This window comes from Ammodytes marinus (genome assembly GCF_949987685.1).
Source record: "Ammodytes marinus genome assembly, chromosome: 19".
In the NCBI taxonomy this organism is placed as follows: Eukaryota; Metazoa; Chordata; class Actinopteri; order Uranoscopiformes; family Ammodytidae; genus Ammodytes; species Ammodytes marinus.
In genome coordinates, this window is record NC_137223.1 from 10,391,166 (window position 1) to 10,410,355 (window position 19,190).

At 40.9% G+C, this 19,190-nt stretch overlaps 1 protein-coding gene across 1 annotated transcript in view; it reads left to right on the forward strand.

Moving 5' to 3' along the window:
- rngtt (RNA guanylyltransferase and 5'-phosphatase) overlaps positions 1-19,190 on the forward strand; it is an 87,491-nt gene that overhangs the window by 13,304 nt on the left and 54,997 nt on the right. Inside the window, exon 9 of the mRNA XM_080048379.1 lies at positions 14,925-15,060. Within this exon, the coding sequence (XP_079904505.1) occupies positions 14,925-15,060 (136 nt within the window). The remainder of the gene's footprint in view (positions 1-14,924; positions 15,061-19,190) is intronic.

Below are 19,190 nucleotides of genomic sequence, written 5' to 3' on the forward strand. Positions count from 1 at the left end.
AAGTTTGGGAACCCCTCTCAGCCGGCATTATAATTGACTCTGATTTCACAAAAAAGATATAAAAGTGGTATGTCTTTAATTTACCAGGAACAGCTAAGTACTGGGATGTTTTCCAAACAAAGATTTTTTGAAAAGCAGTATTTGGTTGTATGAAATAAAATAAAATGCGAAAAACTGGCTGTGCAAAAATATAGGAACCCTTGTGGTTTTGTTGATTTTAATGCCTGTAACAGCATGTAAAACTGATTACTTTAAACACAAAGTTGGTTGGATTATGTTGTTAAGCCTTGAACCTCATAGAAATGTCTGTTTAATCATGAGAAAATGTATTTTAGGTGCCTAAATGCAAGTTGCACTTCTCTTTGACTCTCTGCTGAAGTGAGACAGAATGGGATCATCAAAACAGCTCCCAAAAGATCTGAAAAACAAAGATTGTTCATTGTCATGGTTTAGGGGAAGGCTACAAGAAGCTTTCCCAAAGGTTTCAATTGTCAATTTCGACTGTAGGGAACGTAGTCAGGAAATGGAAGGACACAGGCACAGTGGCAGTTAAACCCAGGCATGGCAGACCAAGAAAAAAACAGGAGCGGCATAGGTGGAGGATTGTGAGAATGGTTGCACACAACCCACAGATCACCTCCAAAGACCTGCAAGAACATCTGGCTGCAGATTGTGTATCTGTACATCGTTCAACAATTCAGCGCAATTTGCACCAAAACATCTGCTTTTTATAAAGACCAAATAACTTAATTTTTGTCTCATCAGTCCAAAGCATTTTCTTCCAATATGAAGCTGGCTTGTCTAAATGAGCTTTTGCATACTCCATGCAACTGTATCTGTGGCGTGGGCGCAGAAAGGGCTTCCTTCTCATCACCCGGCCATAGAGATGTTTTGGTGCAAATTGCACTGAATTGTAGAACCATGTACAGATACACAATATGCAGCCAGATGTTCTTGCAGGTCTTTGGAGGTGACCTTTGGGTTGTGTGCAACCATTCTCACAATCCGCCGCATATGCCGCTCTTGTACTTTTCTTGGTCTGCTAGACCTGGATTTAACTGCAACTGTGCCTGTGTCCTTCCATTCCCTGACAACGTTCCTTACAGTAGAAATTGACAATTGAAACCTTTGGGAAAGCTTCTTGTAGCCTTCCCCTAAACCATGACAATGAATAATCTTTGTTTTTAAGATCTTTTGGGAGCTGTTTTGATGATCGCATTCTGTCTCACTTCTGCAGAGAGTCAAAGAGAAGTGGAACTTGCATTTAGGCACCTAAAATACCTTTTATCATGATTAAACAGACCTTTATATGAGGTTCAAGGCTTAACAACATAATCCAACCAATTTTGTGTTTAAAGTCCTCAGTTTTACATGCTGTTACATGCATTAAAATCAGCAAGACCACAAGGGTTCCCATATTTCTGCACAGCCAGTTTTTCACATTTTATTTAATATCATAAAACTAAATACTGCTTTTCAAAAAATCTTTGTTTGGAAAACATCCCAGTACTTAGCTGTTCCTGGTAAATTAAAGACATACCACTTTTATCTTTTTTTTGTGAAAGCAGAGTCAATTATAATGCCGGCTGAGAGGGGTTCCCAAACTTTTTCATATGACTGTAACTGACACTATAGTCTACGAATAGGAACGAGACTATACTGTTAGGGCGGGACGAATGGAGAAGAGATCCAATCAGAACTACTCTTTTTGTGGGACAAGTTGGGAAGAAATCCAATCAGTGCAAAGCAGCAAATGCAACCCTGTGTCGGTGAAAATCGACGGGACACCGCGCCAGTGTGAGCGGGTGGAGTGAGCCGCTGTGCAGAAAAACTCTGCGGTTTGATGGACAAAATGAGTCAGAGATATCCTGCCCGTTAACGTTGTCTAGGGGAACAGCTAAGTTCCGCAATCTGTTTGTAGTAGGCTATGTCTCAAGCTTGAATACACAGAGCCATGTCCCCAAACTGACTGCGAAACTACATAAGAAATTAACTGTGAAACTGCCGCCTCCCTTCGTTAGTTTCTGTTTTCACCCGAGTAAGTTACAATCAACTCCGACGCATGCACAGCGTTCAATTAAAACATCTAATTTTATTATCAAAAAGGCTTTGATGCAAAATAAGTCCGAACACACACAGCGGCAGCAGTGTTGCTTAAAGGAAAGCGCAGTTGCTCAGTTTTATCAGCACCTCAACTGCGTGATGCTGCTGCTGCCCAGGGGCGGCCTTAACGATCTCGGGGCCCATTTCAAGACCTAGTGTGGGGCCACCCACTTTTTTAAATATTTATTTTAATATTTTTATAAATAATGCTTGTACATCCTCCCCGCAAAAAGAAAAAAGATTGTGGAATCCAGTTGGTTCATAGACAGATCATGAGATAATGGGCCCCCGGGCACAGGCTCTTAAAGCCCCCCCTCCCCTCTATCCAGTCAGGTACACTGATTTTATGTGAGATAATTTTACGAATGAAATAGAATATATGTTTTGTATTACAACCATTAAATCTGTGTCTGAAGATTTAGATTTAGTCAACTAAAATCTGCTTATATTTAGTTGACTAAGACTAGACTAAGACTAAAATATTTCAGATGACTAGAATAGGACTAAGACTAAATGGTGTGATATTCAAAAGACTAAATCTGAATTTGCTGCCAAAATTAACACTGATCTCCTCCTTCCTATATCTGTCTATCTTTATCTCTCCACTGCACACTCAGTCACTACTGTCCATGCTAAAAGGAAGCAGGATTATAATCTAATTTAGCACATTATTTTTAAATATTTTATATTATTTTTTATTTATTTTTTCTCCCCCATCTAATTTTGCCGATTTTTTGAAAAATTTGTTGTTTTGTAAGCGCTAAGGGAGCATGTTTAAATAAAACCTGCAAACTTTACTTTTTTAAATGTATTTTATTTCATGTTTCTATGTGCTACACAGGCTTAAATATTAAGATTTTGGCAGACGTTGTCAATTCGTACAATTTTTTCAGAAAACCCTCAAGCATTAAGGACATGCATCTTAGACTGCCATAGTCATCAATGGGTTAATGGAATTTGTTGAATAATATAGGAAAAACACAGCCTTATCCTTAACAGGGTCCTGAATTGTGTCTCTAAACTTAAATTGGTTTTAAATGATGTTTGGAGTTAGGTGAATGAGAGTGGTTTGTATGAACGCTGGCTCTGTCATAGTCCGTCTGTGACACAACCAGAGCCCTCCACCATAATAATTAAGAGTTTAGTCTCACCACAAAGTATTGTCCTTGAGTTTCATTGAGAGATACTAATTTATTTATTGTAAGAGTAATTAAATCAGTGTCCTGTCTGCCTAATGAGTGTTGCTCTTGCTACTTGATATGAAACTCTACAGGTGCTGTCAGATTTAAATTAAACGTCACTGTATTTGTCATTGCCATACACACCGTAGGGCTGTCATACAGTAATACATGCTACCTTTCCTACCATTCAGTCTTAATTGTATTTATTTATTTTGTAAAAACAACAGCCTCTAAAGTGTTGTCACATCAATTAGTTTCAGGACTCTCAAGACGTACGCATGCATTTATTTTTCTGGAGCTGTGAAACAACGCTGTGTCGCAACTCTTCTTTATAGAATATCTGCAAGTTCTTTGAAGTTAGCTGACACTTCACGAGAGCAACTTGGAGTTTCTATTAATTTCCTCCTGTGTGCAAATAGCCTCATATCTCAACCTCAGAGTAATTAGATTACACAATCGTTTGACAAAATGACTCACACCGTATAGAGTAAGAATTACTTTCTAATAAGAATTTCCAGGAAGGACAGATGCAGTGCAGTTAGCTGGATATGCACACAATTTGAGCATCGCCGTTAGAGGCATGCAGGTAATGAGGTTGTGCTATACTTTGGTAAAAGCTTACATGGAGGGCACACTTAAGGAGCAGTGAGCCTTTATTCTGTCTGTGAGGCAGAATTGCCTGCTGTCTGGCTGATATTACATGATTCTACTGAACCACGAAATGGATCATAGCCTTTTTTTCTTTCTTGTTTGTTAAAGTAGGAACTAGATCAGATTTAGAATTACATTTTCACAGGTGTGTGTCTTCACTAATTCTGGACAATATCTCTAGACGATGGAAAACAAACCGGTAGGCTCCTCTGGGGTCAAAGAAAATTAGACTGATTACAATTAATTACCATTTTATGGGCTCTATTAATACAATAATCTCTCTAATGATCATATAGTTTAAATTCAGAAAAAGTAGCTGTGATACACGGAGGATCAGACAGGAGGATTGATGAGTTCTGAGGATTCGTCCATTTCTCAGGGAGATTAACTCATAGCAGTGGTGCAGTGCGATCTTAATTTGTCATTCTGGCCATGCATAGCGATAGCATAGACAGTGCAGAGATGTATTTTTATATTTGATGTCCCACTTTCTTGCCAGTGGCATTTTAGGACCAGAAATGGATTTTATAATAGGAAATGTGTCTCTTCAAGGTGGTCTGGAAAGATTTTTCTCTTCTCATTTGAGTATTACATATTCATAATCCCTCCAGCTTAACCTTTTTTTACCTGGGTGTAGATAAGGTTTCCCATTCAAATGCAAGTAATTTTTGTTTCTAAGCGATGTCATTTCCTTTTTTCATCTTGTACAAAAGCTTAGCTTCTGCTGGAAAAATGTCAAATGAGCAAATGTTTTCCTTTCCAAACCAACGTCTAACTGGGCAACAGACTTTTTTCTAAAATCCCAAGTGGACGATTCCGTGCACAACTTCTTATGGCCGACGAGCAATACGCCAACAATTGTGACTGTTTAACTGCCTTGCCCAGCAGCACAATTACGGTACAATACAGTGACAGAGTATTCACCCAGCCCTTCCTAACTAGAAATATTATTGCATCCCTCGCCGACGCACAGAGCAGTTATACATTGGGCAAACCGTCACTGCCTGCTGTCTGCCAAGAAGGTGGCCTTTAATGGGCTTTGGAAAGCAAGAGGGGAGACTTCGGCCGACTTAGGTTTATAATCATGTTGTTGTACTTCTGTCAGGGCTAGATTGGTTTGTGCCTCAGAGAGGAGGGATGGAGGGAGCCAGGCCAATTATGTCCTAGGGACTTTAAACAAATATTGCTGCTCAACTTGGACTTCATTAAAGAAATTGGACATGGAGTTGGCTTTCCTAATTTTCTTCCCGAAGTCCTCTCCTATCCGGTACTACTACTTAAGTCACTTTAAAATGAGGGCTCAATAATCCAATGTTTTCTTTGATTAGCCAGGTATGGTCTTTAGATTTGAAGAGAGTTTAACAGAGCTGTCTTCCGTTTATTGGCTGGTTATTATTACTTAAGTGTTTACACAGTCTCTGTTGGTAATCGAGTTAAAGGTTTGCGTCAGCAATTATAAAGAACGCTTATTGTCCAATGTTGTTTTGTCAAATTCAGTGAATTTCACCTCACAACGAGCTATCTGTTCGTACTGTGTGCGCACTGAGATACGAGTTGATATCCTGCTCATTAGCTTTTTAAATGGTTTGCCTTGCTTTGTGATTTCACCAGAGAAAAAATTAGAAATAGTTTGACAGATTTGGCCATGTTGCTGATCCAAACATAGAAGTCCATTTGGCGTACTTCAGAGTAGCACTGATTGGGATGCTTTTCATTCAAAAAAGCCATTCTAACGGGAGATGGGAAGCTGATCACCGCTAAACATCAACTGTCCTGAAACGGCATGTTTCTGTTTTTCACGAGTAAAGACTAAGATGAGGAGTGATTTGATTTGGCAAATGTGCGTCTGGTTAATTTTCTCACTTCGTATTGCATGCACAGCTGCTTCCCTGAGCTTCTCCATGGGAGGAAGCATTTGGGGCTCCTCCTATGGCCGTCTTTGTAATTGATAAGACGGCCATATAAGCAGCCAGCTTTGCCTTTTGGTACAGTGAGTCCCACCGTTACTAGGGATGGGACATTTTGAATTTTCAATGATTCAAGAATTTACAGGAAAGACATGCGTGGTTCTACCAAAAGAAAAAATAATCTTGCCTGCCCAGTTTTCAGGAAACTATGAAACGTGAATTAATTTATTTTATGGGCAAATGTTGAAAAAAATGTTTTTGGCGGAATATAGAACATGCCATGTGCAATATATACTCTACAAGATTGGATCAGTTTTGACTCTTAGCTCTGTTGTCTAAATGAGAAGTCTTCCCGGCCTTTCCGGCTTCAAGACAGCAGTCTGCCCTCGACGCACCACTAATGATGTGTAAAGCTGCTGGATCTGATCTAACGCCTCCCCCTGGAGCTCATCTTGCTGTCGGTCATGCTGCTGGACTAGACACACAATGGCTGTCTGTGCCTCATTAGGGCTCAAGTGCCCGGGGGATGCAGCTCAGGGATGTGGCTTAAATCTGAGCCTTAGGAAGCACCTATCAGAGGACAGGAAAGGGACGGTTGGAGGGACCCGCACTCCTGTGAATAAAGGAGTGCAATATATTGAATTGCAAATTCATAAATGGTCATAAAAAGAGAATACTCTGGCTGCTGTTACCGTCACTTCAGAGATTGGTGGAGGGACAAAGATGGTGAAACTGATGAAGCAGTGGGACACTGGGGGTTGCGCTGCACTAATGGTCTACCCCTGCCTTCTTTTGAACATACTTGACAGCGTTGGCCACCGCTAACCAGCCAATTACACAGCAGGGGAACCCACTCCTGCCCAGCGCTGAACTGTCGTGACACTTTGCGTATATGTTTGATCTTCTCAGGCATCGGTCCTCGTCCGAGATGAAATATATCATCCCTTTGCACTAGAGCAGTGGTTTTCAGACTGTGGGGCATGGCATAGTCTGTGTTTTTTATATTAAGATCACGGCATAGCTGGACAAGAGTTCTTCTGCTTCGTTCCTCTCACTGCATTTACATGCATTAATTATATTACATAGAAATAGGTCTCGTTAAAGAAAAAGAGCACCAAGCCCAACCCAGAGGATCCTGCATACATTTTTTTTATTTTAAATTAATATTTTTATGGAAAGGCCATGTGTCTTTCTTCAATAGCTTCTAATTCATCAGACCCAGTGTCTCCAAATTATTTGTTCACACAAAATTCCTCATATTTAGCCTCTTAATTTTCCTCTCAAAGTGCACCAGATTCATAGCCTGGCATTCCCAGACCTGCCACTAGGCGCTGGCAAATTAAATTTGCTGCGCGTGTTGGTCTGGAGACGCTCCGTTGAAGCTTATCAAGACTACCAGAAATCTGGTATAACGTTTCAATTGGTTCTATCTAATATGGGCGCGCCAGAGCCCTTTATATGGTGCTCTGGGGAGGACGTAACCGGATGACGACAGTGACGTGCATGCGACGTCGAAGCTGTGATAGTAAACATCAAAGATGGCTGCGGATATGTTGTGTGAGTTTGAGACTGCTTTGGCCTCGACCCTTAACGAATTGGAAGACGGGACTCATAGCTTTCACTAGCAAGTAAGTGGAATGTTCTGTTTTGCCGACCGACAACGGCAAACGTTTAATTGAACAGTTTAACAGCTGTTCGCTAAACGAACGGGGCATACGTCACTTGTGCATCGCTCTGATTGGTTGTAGTGCTATCCAACTGCGTGCAGTGGCATTTGAAATGCACGAGTAGGAGCCGCCCCTAGAGTTGGAAATTACTATTGATCGTCGCCAGACCCTCTATCGTTCAAGATATCAGGGTCAGGATTTCCAGGCTACCAGATTCATGCATTTCACTTTAAAAAGGTGAAAAAATATCTCCGGGGGGGCATACCCCCGGTCCCCCCTTGGAGGGTCTGGTTCTCCACTGGCTACTATTTTCCTCCATCAGGACATTGGAGGCTCTAGCGAAAAAAACACTGGGTGTGTGAATGACATTTAACTAGTCAATAATTTGGGAAAGTCTGTCTGCCTATCTTTCTCACTCCACTGCACACTCAGTCACTACTATCCATGCTTAAAGGAAGCAGGATTAAAACACTGGATTAAGATGCTAAAATGTATTAAAAAATGTGTTTAAAAACTTTTTTTTGGGGGGGGGGGGGCTCCGCTGAAATTTGTTCTCTGAGGGGGGGGCTCACTCTCTCACACTTTGAAAACCCCTGCACTAGAGGATCCTCCTATAGCTGTGGGAATCAGCATTTGCCTATACGCCGTAGACTGAGCATTTTAGGCATTTCCTGTCCCCTTTTTCTTATTGAGTACAGTCATCCCTGCCTTTACATCTTTTTTTTCATCAATGCTTTCATTGTGTCCGAAAATGTAAGTTCAGCTTTCTCTGGCCCACTCACCATTCTTTCCTTCTCCTCCCACATTTTAAGTTTTCCCCTACAGTTTCCACGACCCTGGCTTTTGTCTTGAGGCATGTGTGTTCTGTTGCTCTCTCTTGTCCTGACTGGAGGGGGTGGGGAGGTCAAACTTATCACTCTGAGCTCTCTCTTTTAACTGAAAGTGTATTGAGGGTTGTGATTACCACTTACCGTAGCCAGTCTGCTTGTGAAGCATTGCAAGAGTGTAATGGAAATGATTAGGTTATATGTTAAGCCTCCCACCACCCAGCCCAAAAATCACCAACTAACTCTAAAAAAGGGATTGCCATCTACCTACAGTTATTCCTGGAGGTCGGAAAAGTCTGAACTTCATCAAAGACAGAAACTTTCTGTTGATTGTTTTCTCCTTTAGTCACTCCCACTCCAACTACACTTGGTATTACAACCATAATTACATACTTACTGCCATTTTGAAAAATGATGCTACTATGTTAGTCACGAAAGGTAATAATTCCTTCAGAAGTCAAGTTATTTCTCACCATAATGTACTTAAAAAATGAATTGACATTGAGTGCAGTTCATTTAAATTTTTTTTTCCTTCTGTGCTTTGAAATTGCAATATGAAGCCAAACACGACTTTTATTTTTTTGCACCAAAGCTTAAAAGAAAAGTATCAAGGCGAATGAAAACTATCTATCATTTATGTACTTTATCTGGGATTTCATATTTTTTGGGGTTTCTATCATTTATGGGTTGGAAGCCTCTTGAAATATCTCATCATGTGAGAAAGCCTAAATAGATTTTTTTATTCATATATTGTTTTTAAATTATTCTCAACTATAAGATTTGTACTGCACTGTAACTCATTGGTTTAGCCTGCTGCCATCTTGGCTTATTGAATCTCTATCATATTTTCTTTCTTTTTATTTTACTGTTTTCTGAAATTGTATAGACCAAAGTGTGGAATTACTAACTGAGAAGATATTCAGTGGATTAAACAATAATGGAAAAAGTAGTAAGCTGCAGGCTAATACTATAAAGTGGGAAAACTGTTCCCCAAAACAGCTCTTTGTGCTGTGTGTGTAGTGTTCTGCACACACACACCCTTTCATGGCAGCTTGTCAAGTTCCCCACTTTGAACCAGCTGGTGTTGATGGCATATTTATTGCATCTAATCCCTTCATGGTAAGGATGAGGAGTCACAGCAGGTATGGGAAATGCATGGCTTTGTCAGAGAGGAAGTCATTAATTTTAAATCCATCTCTGTCATCAGACTTTTGTTTTCCTTAAAAGTGCAATCAGTGATTCTGGAGAGTGCTTGTTTTCAAAATAACTTTTTGTCAAAATCAGTGAAGATCTACTCATGATCCCCTACCTGTCTGTACTGTGTGCACACTGAAGAAAAGTCCAGTGTTAATACACAGCCTAGGCTCTGTAAGCAAGCATGTTGCTAGCTATGGTGGCCCCCTTTGTTTACACCCTTTGTTTACATTACAGTTTATGAAGCTTAGGTTGTGTTTTAACAACACATTGATTTTCATCACACACACAGTACAGACAGGTAGCGGATTGTGAGGAGATATTCACTGATTTTGACAACAAGCATTCTCCAGAAACACTCTGGAAACAAACACTCTGGAAACAAACATTTACATAATCGGGTAAATAAACGAATACAGGACTTGCAAAATGCATGTACACACCTTTATCCGATCTACTTCGCACACAAATCGGCACATTAACGGACAAGCAAAGTCAGACAAGAACACCTAGATAACTAGTTCATAGTCGGCATTCTATCTGCATGTATACAGGGATCGGATATCGCATATCGGACTTTGTGTTCTGCGCTTGCTCGAGAATCCCTGCCGGGGATTTCACAAGGAAGTGGAAGGAGACGATTTTATAAATAGTAGGGTTGTTGCCAGAAGGGAACCGGACGTGACTCTATAACCACTTGTTGAAAGGGCTACAGCGCCACCTAGCATAGTGGAGACAGCCATGCATCGGACATTTATCGAATATTTGAAAGGCCATGTATGTCTCAGACAAGTGACGCGGTCTGTTCGAGTGGCAAGTTCAGTATATGTGATAATCCAATCCAGTTGTCCCATGGAAACGCACTGACTGACTCCACCTTTTAAAGGAGTGTTTCCCTTTTGCCTGTGCTTTCTCTCTCTGTCTGTGTACACTTTCAAACCTTTTCTACCCGTTTGTATGGCATACATTCCCCAATGTGTTAAAGTAATAAGGTAATAGCGTCAGTTCACAGTTCCATTGATTAGGATACTTAACCTTTGGTTAGCACGACTGCAGGGCCTCAGTGGGACTTCAGTTCATCATCCTATATTCCCCACTTGATATTTTGTGATGGAGCAGCAGACAGCCTGCAAAGTGTGATTACGAGCTTAAGAAGTGTGCAATAAAGCCACCAGATTGCGTTAAGGTGGAGTCAGCGATTCTGGAGCATGCTTGTTGCCAATTATATTTTCGTCAAAATCAGTGAACATCTCTTCACGATTGTCTACCTGTACGTACTGTGTGTGCGCAGAAAAACAAATAATTGTTAAAACAGTCTTGGCTCTGTACAAGCACACCCACACACAGTACAGACAGGTATCAGATTAAATGGTCACTTTTGATATTGGAAATCATCCTTTTTTTCTGTTTCAGATACAACATTTTAGGCTAGGTTTTGCACCAGTTTTTACTTTTATTTATTTTATTAAGATTCAGTCTTTTAATAAGTTGTGTGACTGCTGACTTTAAATGAGTACAACCTCTCTTTCTTCTTAAGAGCCTGAAGCATGCGGACAAGCTTAGACCTGGGACACACATCCTGTGTCTACCTCTGGAGCGCGTCTGTTACTGCTGCGTCTCTCTTTGTTGTTTTCGGCCACACATAGAACGTCTCAGCTGCTGCTGCTGCAGCGCTGCTTCTGAAAGCCCTGTCTTATCCATATATAATTCCCATTAATATGAAGTTTTTTCATGTCATTTTATGATGTATATGATTTTAATATTTAGTTTCGGCAGTTATCTGTGTGCCTCATTGCCTTTAAAAAAAAAGAAGGCAATGAGGCACACAGAGGCTGCCGACGGCTACGGCAGCACGTCAGAGGTTGAATGTGTAGCCGCTGTAGTGTGTTAACATGGTCGCCGAAAAAAAAGGTCAGACGCAGACACGCAGTAGATGCAGCATGTGTGTCCCATGCCTTAGTCTTAAAGTTGAAGGCTGTCTGTCAGATATTTAAAGGTCAAGTCATTTTGTCACATATGAATCCTGCCGTGTAAGAAATACTGCTGATGTGCAATTGCCCTACAGTTCTGCATACTGACAGTCAGTATATCCAAAAACATTCATATGGAAATAACAATTGTATTTTGAAAAACCATGTCATTTTCGGAATAACCGATGGGTGAATCCCAGTAAATGACAGTGTTAGTGTTAGCTAGTAGTGCACACTGTAACAGTGTAAGGCTATTCTGGAGGATAACACAAAGGCAACAATGCTGCCTGTGTGTTTGGGCGTGGCCCATCTTCTTCAGCTAGTCTTTGGGAACCAACAGAAGGGAGGATCAAGGACGTTGTCTGTTTGCCGTCTCTCCTTTGAAATTGCCAATAATGTCTGCCAACTCTGTAATCGGCCGACTGCGTTGATTTAAACAATTAACATTTGGTATAAAGGCTTTGCTTGCACTCGTGCTTGTCTGGATTGTATTATGGACTATAGTGTTTTATCAACAATCCTGTTTATTTTGCTGTTAAGAATTACTAATAATTCGATGATGCTGGATTTGACTATGCAGAGGCTTCATTTTATTCCCATTTGTATAATGATGGCTTTTCTAAATGTAAGACCAAATAAACAATCTGACCTCATACTAATAACTCCTCCAAAATAGTTTAATTGAGCCCCATCAGACTGAAACATTGCATCATATGCCACATATTAGGCAAATTGAGCTCATGCAGAGAAGAGTGATTGGTTGAAATCATAATTAGGTTTCAAATGATTTGGATGACTACTGTCCAGATGGGTTGTTCAATATCGTTTTAGATCATGAGGCTGTAGGCTGTATATACTGTTTTCACTGAAACGCAAAATTTAGTTTTTGCTCCCATTTTTCATGCGCTTAACTCAAAAATCAAAAACTTTTTCTAAATACATGGAATAACCATCTCTCTCAAATATTGTTCACAAATCTGTCTCTACATCTGTGTTAGTGAGCACTTCTCCTTATAAATAATCCATCCCACCTCACAGGTTTGGCATATCAAGATGCTGATTAGACAGCATGATTATTGCACAGGTGAGCCTTAAAGTGGCCACAATAAAAGGCCACTCTGAAATGTGCAGTTTTGCTTTATTGGAGGGGGACTGGGGGGTCAGAAAACCAGTCAGTTTTTATTTTATTTTAATTTTTTTAACCGGTATTTATACAGGTAAATCCCATCGAGACCGGATACTCTTTTTCTGTTCTCATTTAGACATTCTGGTGTTCTGGTGGCATTACAGTATCTGGTGTGACCATCATTTTCCGCACGCAGTGCAGCACATCTCCTTCGCATAGAGTTGACCAGGTTGTTGATTGTGGCCTGTGGCAGGTGTGGCATATCAAGATGCTGATTAAACAGCATGATTATTGCACACATTTCATTGTGGCCACTCTAAGAACAACTGTGCAATATTCATGCTGTCTAATCAGCATCTTGATATTGTAACAGTCAGTTTTATAACATGTAGCGCCACTAGGTGTTGCCTCCTTTTGTTTTCTGTCCGCTTGTATATCAGTATGCTGAGCATTATTTCTTGCCCTCTGAATATAATGGCTAACTTTCTACTGAGTAGTAATGTATTGTGAAACGTTAAGTTTAGTTAGGTTGCTTCTTCTGCTGTGTACGGCTGAGGACAGCCGTATTATAAACGGGGGAATATGTAACAGTCATTTTTATAACATGTGTCGCCTCCTTTTGTTTTCTGTCCGCTTGTATATCAGTACGCTGAGCATTATTTCTCGGTGTCTTTGAAGGAGGGGGCTAGCTGCTAGCTGTCACTCAGGAAGATCTGAATTACATGACTTCCTTTAAAAATGGAGTGACACAAAGTCTAACGGCATTGTCGCTACACAGTGAGCTCATATGCCACACAGATGGGTCGTCTGAGTGGAGGACTTTTCTTATTCTAAATTTTTGGCGGGTGTCTATCGTAGTGTTGGAGACAGAATAGCGCAAGTGAGTGAGCTTCAGTGTGTGTGTGTGTGTGTGTGTGTGAGCGAGGAGAGCGAGCGGTAGCGTGTGTCAATCAAGTGAAGTAATGAACGAGTCCGTGTGTGTCTGTGTGTGTGTGCGTGTGTGCGTGCGTGCGTGCGCGCACAAGCGAGATGATGCAGACACACTGCCGGTAGAAGTTAAGGGTGTTAACCCCCGAAATAACATCCTTGGAGGGATGGTATAACAGTAGTAGCTCATGGACCAGCCATGAGCCGTGATGTCTTTTACTGTGACATCACAGTAATATTTACAAAGTACGTTTTTTTTTTAACCCTATATTTCTCTTTCTGTGATGTCACGAGAAAGAGAAATATAGGGTTAAAAAAAACACTCTTTCTGCCTTTTCTCAGGCTAGGATGAACCGATTTTAATTTTTTTTGCACATTTATACTACATAGGATCTCAGAATTCAATACACCTTCATATTCAAACCGGTGAAGTAGGCCTTTAACAACATAGTCATTTAATTCAGCTTCTATCTCAAAAAACAAGTAAAAGGGTGCAGTTACACTTTAACATAACATTGGGGAGACTCTCCATAGGACGCTATGATCCGTAAGTGAGGGTCACATTAAAACCAAATGTGTACGTATAGGCTATGTTTTTGTAGCTTGTAAAAACACAGTTCATGCGTGATTATTCAACCCTTTCTTTAATGTTTAAGTGTTTTAATGTAAAAACAACAAGGAATACAAACTCTGTCATGATTATTAATTTAAATGCCTTGAAAACATATTTTCTCAATGAGCTCCTCTCTGAGTAATGGGGTCCCACATGAACGCACACGTTTCTGCCAAACAGTTTTTGTTATTCTGTTATTTTTTCCCTCTCAGCTGCGCTCACTGGTTTGAAGTGGACAAGGCTCAGTTAGAAAAAACCTCAGGTCACATACTTCTGTGCCCCAATCAGGATCAAGCCAATGGCAGTTGGTTGGTTAGTTTGTTGTCACTGTCCAATCTAATAAAACCACACCTACACAGTTCTGAAAATATATATACATAATACATAATGACTGACATCCAACTTATTATTATTATTATAGCAGAAAGACGGTAGTGCCACTTTCAGTTTTTAATTCCAATTTTAATGTGTCCATTATATCAATTAAAACAAATTAACAAAAAGAACATTATCAAACCCATAGCCAGTGTCGTCCGTGACATGCTAATAATTGATCTCATAGCCAATAGTGGTCAGTCGATGGTGAACATACAGTACTAACAAAATTTTTTAAATACATTTTTATTGAATTCAGTACTAAAAGATAAGCTAGCTGGTGATAATGCTTGTTCATAGCTGTCCCAAATTTTCCCGCACAGAAACAATGTTCTACCTTGTTATTTCAACTTGTATAACAGTTCCTCGTCTCTTTCCCGCAGGTACATGATGTTGATCAACGGTAAAAATGAAGTATTCATGGTCGACAGAGACAACTCCATCTTCCACATAGCAAATCTAGAGTTTCCCTTCCGGAAGGATCCACGGGTCCACTTAGCGAATACTCTATTGGACGGGGTGAGTCATTCTTCTAAATAATACTTTTCACTTCTTTTGTTTCTCCCTGGAAAAAAAAAATACCATAAGTTTTTTTTTCACTTGACTTGAAATTGCATTCTCCCTCCCATCTCCTAACCATGTCATGTTCCCATCATGTCCCCTGCTGCTCAGTCTGGCAGATAATCGACAACAGTTGTGAAAGAACTACATGTTCCCTGTTTGATCCAAGGGCCTGTTGAAGTCGGCTAACAAGAAAATGATCATCCATGTCCTGGAGAAATAGCTGATGAATTGTTCCACAGTTTACCTGTCATTGTGCCTCTCTGTACTGCACAGTATTGTGTTGTATCTCCCAGCGTTGCAGCTGGGGGTCGCTGACTTCTCTTCCGGCCTTTATTCTCAGACCCAGACTGTTATTGACATGTTTGTGCTGTCTAGGTCACGCAGGTCCCACCAGCAGGAGAACAGGAATGAGTCATTAACACGCTCCCGAACCACAAACACAGGCAAAGGAAATAACCGCACGTTCATTCATTTGGTTTTGATCATAAATGTCTGGCAGTGTTTGTGTTTGGTATTCCTGGGCTTTAGATGACCGATAAGTCGGCTGTGATTGTTTTTTGTTTTGCCCCTGGTCTTTTTTTTGTCAAGAGTGTAGCAATTTTATGTAAATCAGGTTTGTGCTTCCTCTTGGCTTAACAGTTGTTGATTGATGCGGAGAATCTCGTTTCCTCTCACCCAGGCGGGACGTCTAATTGCGGTGTATTAGTGCTGTTTTGAAGGATGCGCGTTCAGATTGCTACAAGCTTTGTTTTTTTTTTATTCCTCTGTTGATGCTTCTGGCTCTCAGTACATACTGTAGAGGCTGTGATGCTGTGAGCCCAGCATGAACCCAGTTGTGTTGTCTGATATGTGTAATCTTTAGCCCAAAGGCACTGGTCTTTGCCTTTTTACATGCTGTTTTGTAGTCAGTTTTTTATTATTAATTAGCTTAACTTCGACTGGAGTTCAAGTATAAGAATAGTGCACAGTGTAGATTGAATTCCTTGTGGTTCCCTCTGGTCAGTGTCACGTTAATGTGTTCATCCACCGCTGTATGTCTGTACAACGGTTCAGTGCACCAAATGCATAATGAGGGCAGCCTCCTCGAATGACATCATTTCTTCCCTCGAACCCCTCATGAAGTGCTATGCATGACTCTCATTCTACCAGTCTGCAGCCATAGGCAAATTAATATGGATGTTTGGTCCTTAATGTCCAATAAGATATGAAACAAATCAGGTCGGCCATCGGGGAAATGCATAGTAATGCTCCTTAATGATGATGGTTACTTGCAGTGCAACATGTCGATGTGTCCTTGGGCAAGACACTGAACCCTAAACTTGGTTGGCGAGCCTCCTGCATTATAGTTTGCCATCTGTGTGTGAGCGTGTGCATTTCTGGCTGAATGAGATCCAGAAACCGTGTAAAGCGTTCTTGGATAAACTCTCTACTAGATAAATGTAACCATTTACCACCCGCCACTACTGGTGCTGTCAGCTGCTCTTCTTCAAATTACTGCTTTATGTAGGGGCCAAAATAAAAAATCTGCCACTCTACTGGGCTGTTTAAAAAAAAATTTTATGGTGAAAAATAGAGTGACACGAACAGTAAGATTTCATTAGTTAGAGGAACCCTGTGTTGTTAAAAGCACTTTAGAGCAATGTTTTGAGTTGTCGAGTGGATCGTTGTTTTGTTTGCAATGAGGAGACAACATGCACATGCCCTCGTTCTGGGATGTTAGCCCACAAAGTCTAGAATAATAACATTGCTAGCAAATGTTAGCATTACAAATACATGACATGAAATGTGTTTTGGAGGTTATTTTCTGAATCTTTAATCAGGCATGCAAACTCGTCACCTTTCGGCGTTTTGGAAACAAAATTGGCCATCTATGTGATTCGTGGAGATCTGTTGAGAAAATATTTAAATAAATACAAGCGAGATGATGCATACACACTGCCGGTAGAAGTTAAGGGTGTTAACCCCCGAAATAACATCCTTGGAGGGATGGTATAACAGTAGTAGCTCATGGACCAGCCATGGACCTGTGAAGAGCGTGACCGGCTTTGCGGCGACGTGATGACGTACATGGGGTCAAAAAAGTCCCATGTACGTAATTTTTCGAACCCGAAGGAAAAAGTTTTTTTCAAATCTTAGTAAGTTTTGTGCGTGTGTGTGTGTGTGTGTGTGTGTGTGTGTGTGTGGAGCATGGATTGACCATAGTGACTAACTATGATTGACGGAACTCCTATCATATGAGCTTTGAAGGTCATTTGGCCAATCAGAAACAGTGGAAAAAATAAATCTCTCCCGGGACACAATTGCGCCAACTAATGCATTCTCAATGGAGAGGCGAGCGGGGCCGGGCAGAGAGAAAGTGCAGCGTTCCGTTGTCAGGCGACACTACAAGCGGGCAGGGGTGGTCTCAACGATCTCGGGGCCCGTTTCAAGACCCAGTGTTGGGCCCCCCACTTTTTTATTTTTTATTTTATTTTTTTTAATAAATAATGCTTGTGCATGCTCCTGGCGAAAATAGAAAAAAAGATTGTGGAAACCATTTGGTTCATATACGGATTATGAGATAATGGGCCCATGGGCCCAGACTCTTTTCTATTATTCACCTACTAGTTGAGGGGCCCATGATGATTTATTTCCTTATTTTAGGCAATACCTTTTTGGACCCTGTTATTGACATGAGTGACTGAGCTCTTTGACAATGCGACATGTAAAGTTAATATCAGTATTTCTGGCTTAGGGCCCCCCTGAGCCCTTGGGCCCCTGGGCCTGGTTGCATGCAATTTTCTTCTCAAAGTGCACCAGATTGATGAATTTTACTTTAAAAGGTTGCATTTTTTTCTTCCGGGGGAGCATTCCCCCAGACCACCCTACAAGGTCCAGGGTTCCCACCTCAGTCTCCTTATATATCCTACTGTAAAAAGCACTGTAGGTGTTTATGGTTATTATAGGTCATTACACTGGTCAGTCTGAACTGGTAGCCTAATAATGGCCGAGCCCTCCGCCCCAAACATCAAGTGTCCCTTTTTTTCCTAAATCCAAGGTGGCAACCCTAGTGCCTACTCGGTTTATGTGAATCACTTTTTAAATAAATTCACGGAGTTTGCCAACCGTTGTTTTACAGCCATTTGCATTGCGTGTGAATGTGTATGACTGCTGTATGTTTGAGGTGGTGGTCGGAGGGGCCGTAGGCGCTAAATGGCAGCCACGCTTCCGTCAGTCTGCCCCAGGGCAGCTGTGGCTACTATGGTAGTTTACCACCACCGGTATGACTGTGTGTGAATGAATGGAACCTGGAACCCTGTAAAGCGTCTTTGAGTGCCTTGAAAAGCGCTATATAAATCCAATCCATTATTGCTTTATGCTCGCGCTGATTAACAGCCGCAGTTGGCGGATTGTCACTGCAGATTAACGTGTCACCTCAAGTTAATAATGTGCTTTTGTCTATTGCTGTTTTCACGGTTTTTGAATGGTGCGTGGTGTTCTGGCCGTGCATGTAGTGATTTTAGCAGATCAGCGCCGAAACAACACACTCACCTGCTTCCTCCACTATCGTCTCATTTTGTACCATTATGTTCCTGCGCACGACTGAGGTGTGTGTGTGTGTGTGTGCGTGAACACGAGATTAACTATGGTGACAGAGTGTATTCTTATGTGTTATATTGATGGTTGTGTAACAAAGATAAGGCAAATCCTGTTTGCCACAATATAAATAGTTAGTTTATTGTAAGTGATTGATTTGAGGCTCCATGTTATTTTCTGTCTTATTTAAAGCTGGTTTTGCCAGCATTTTTAACCGTTTTTCTTGGTAAATAGGCTACCTACACACTTTGTATTGGAAACGTCAAGAAGGTTGGCTGACTAACTTGTTTTGCTCATTTTACTATTCATCTGACAACGTTTTTTTTTGTCCTTAATTCTCTTCACCAGAATACACCCAATTGCTTCTCTTAAATGTTCAAATCACAAAAAAAATCTTCTGGGGGGATGCCCCCAGACCCCCCTACCGTTGTTTGTTTTCGGGCTTCTCACCTTTTTCATGGCTCATGAGTTTGCATGCCTGTTTAATGAAGAAAGCAGGGACATGTTAC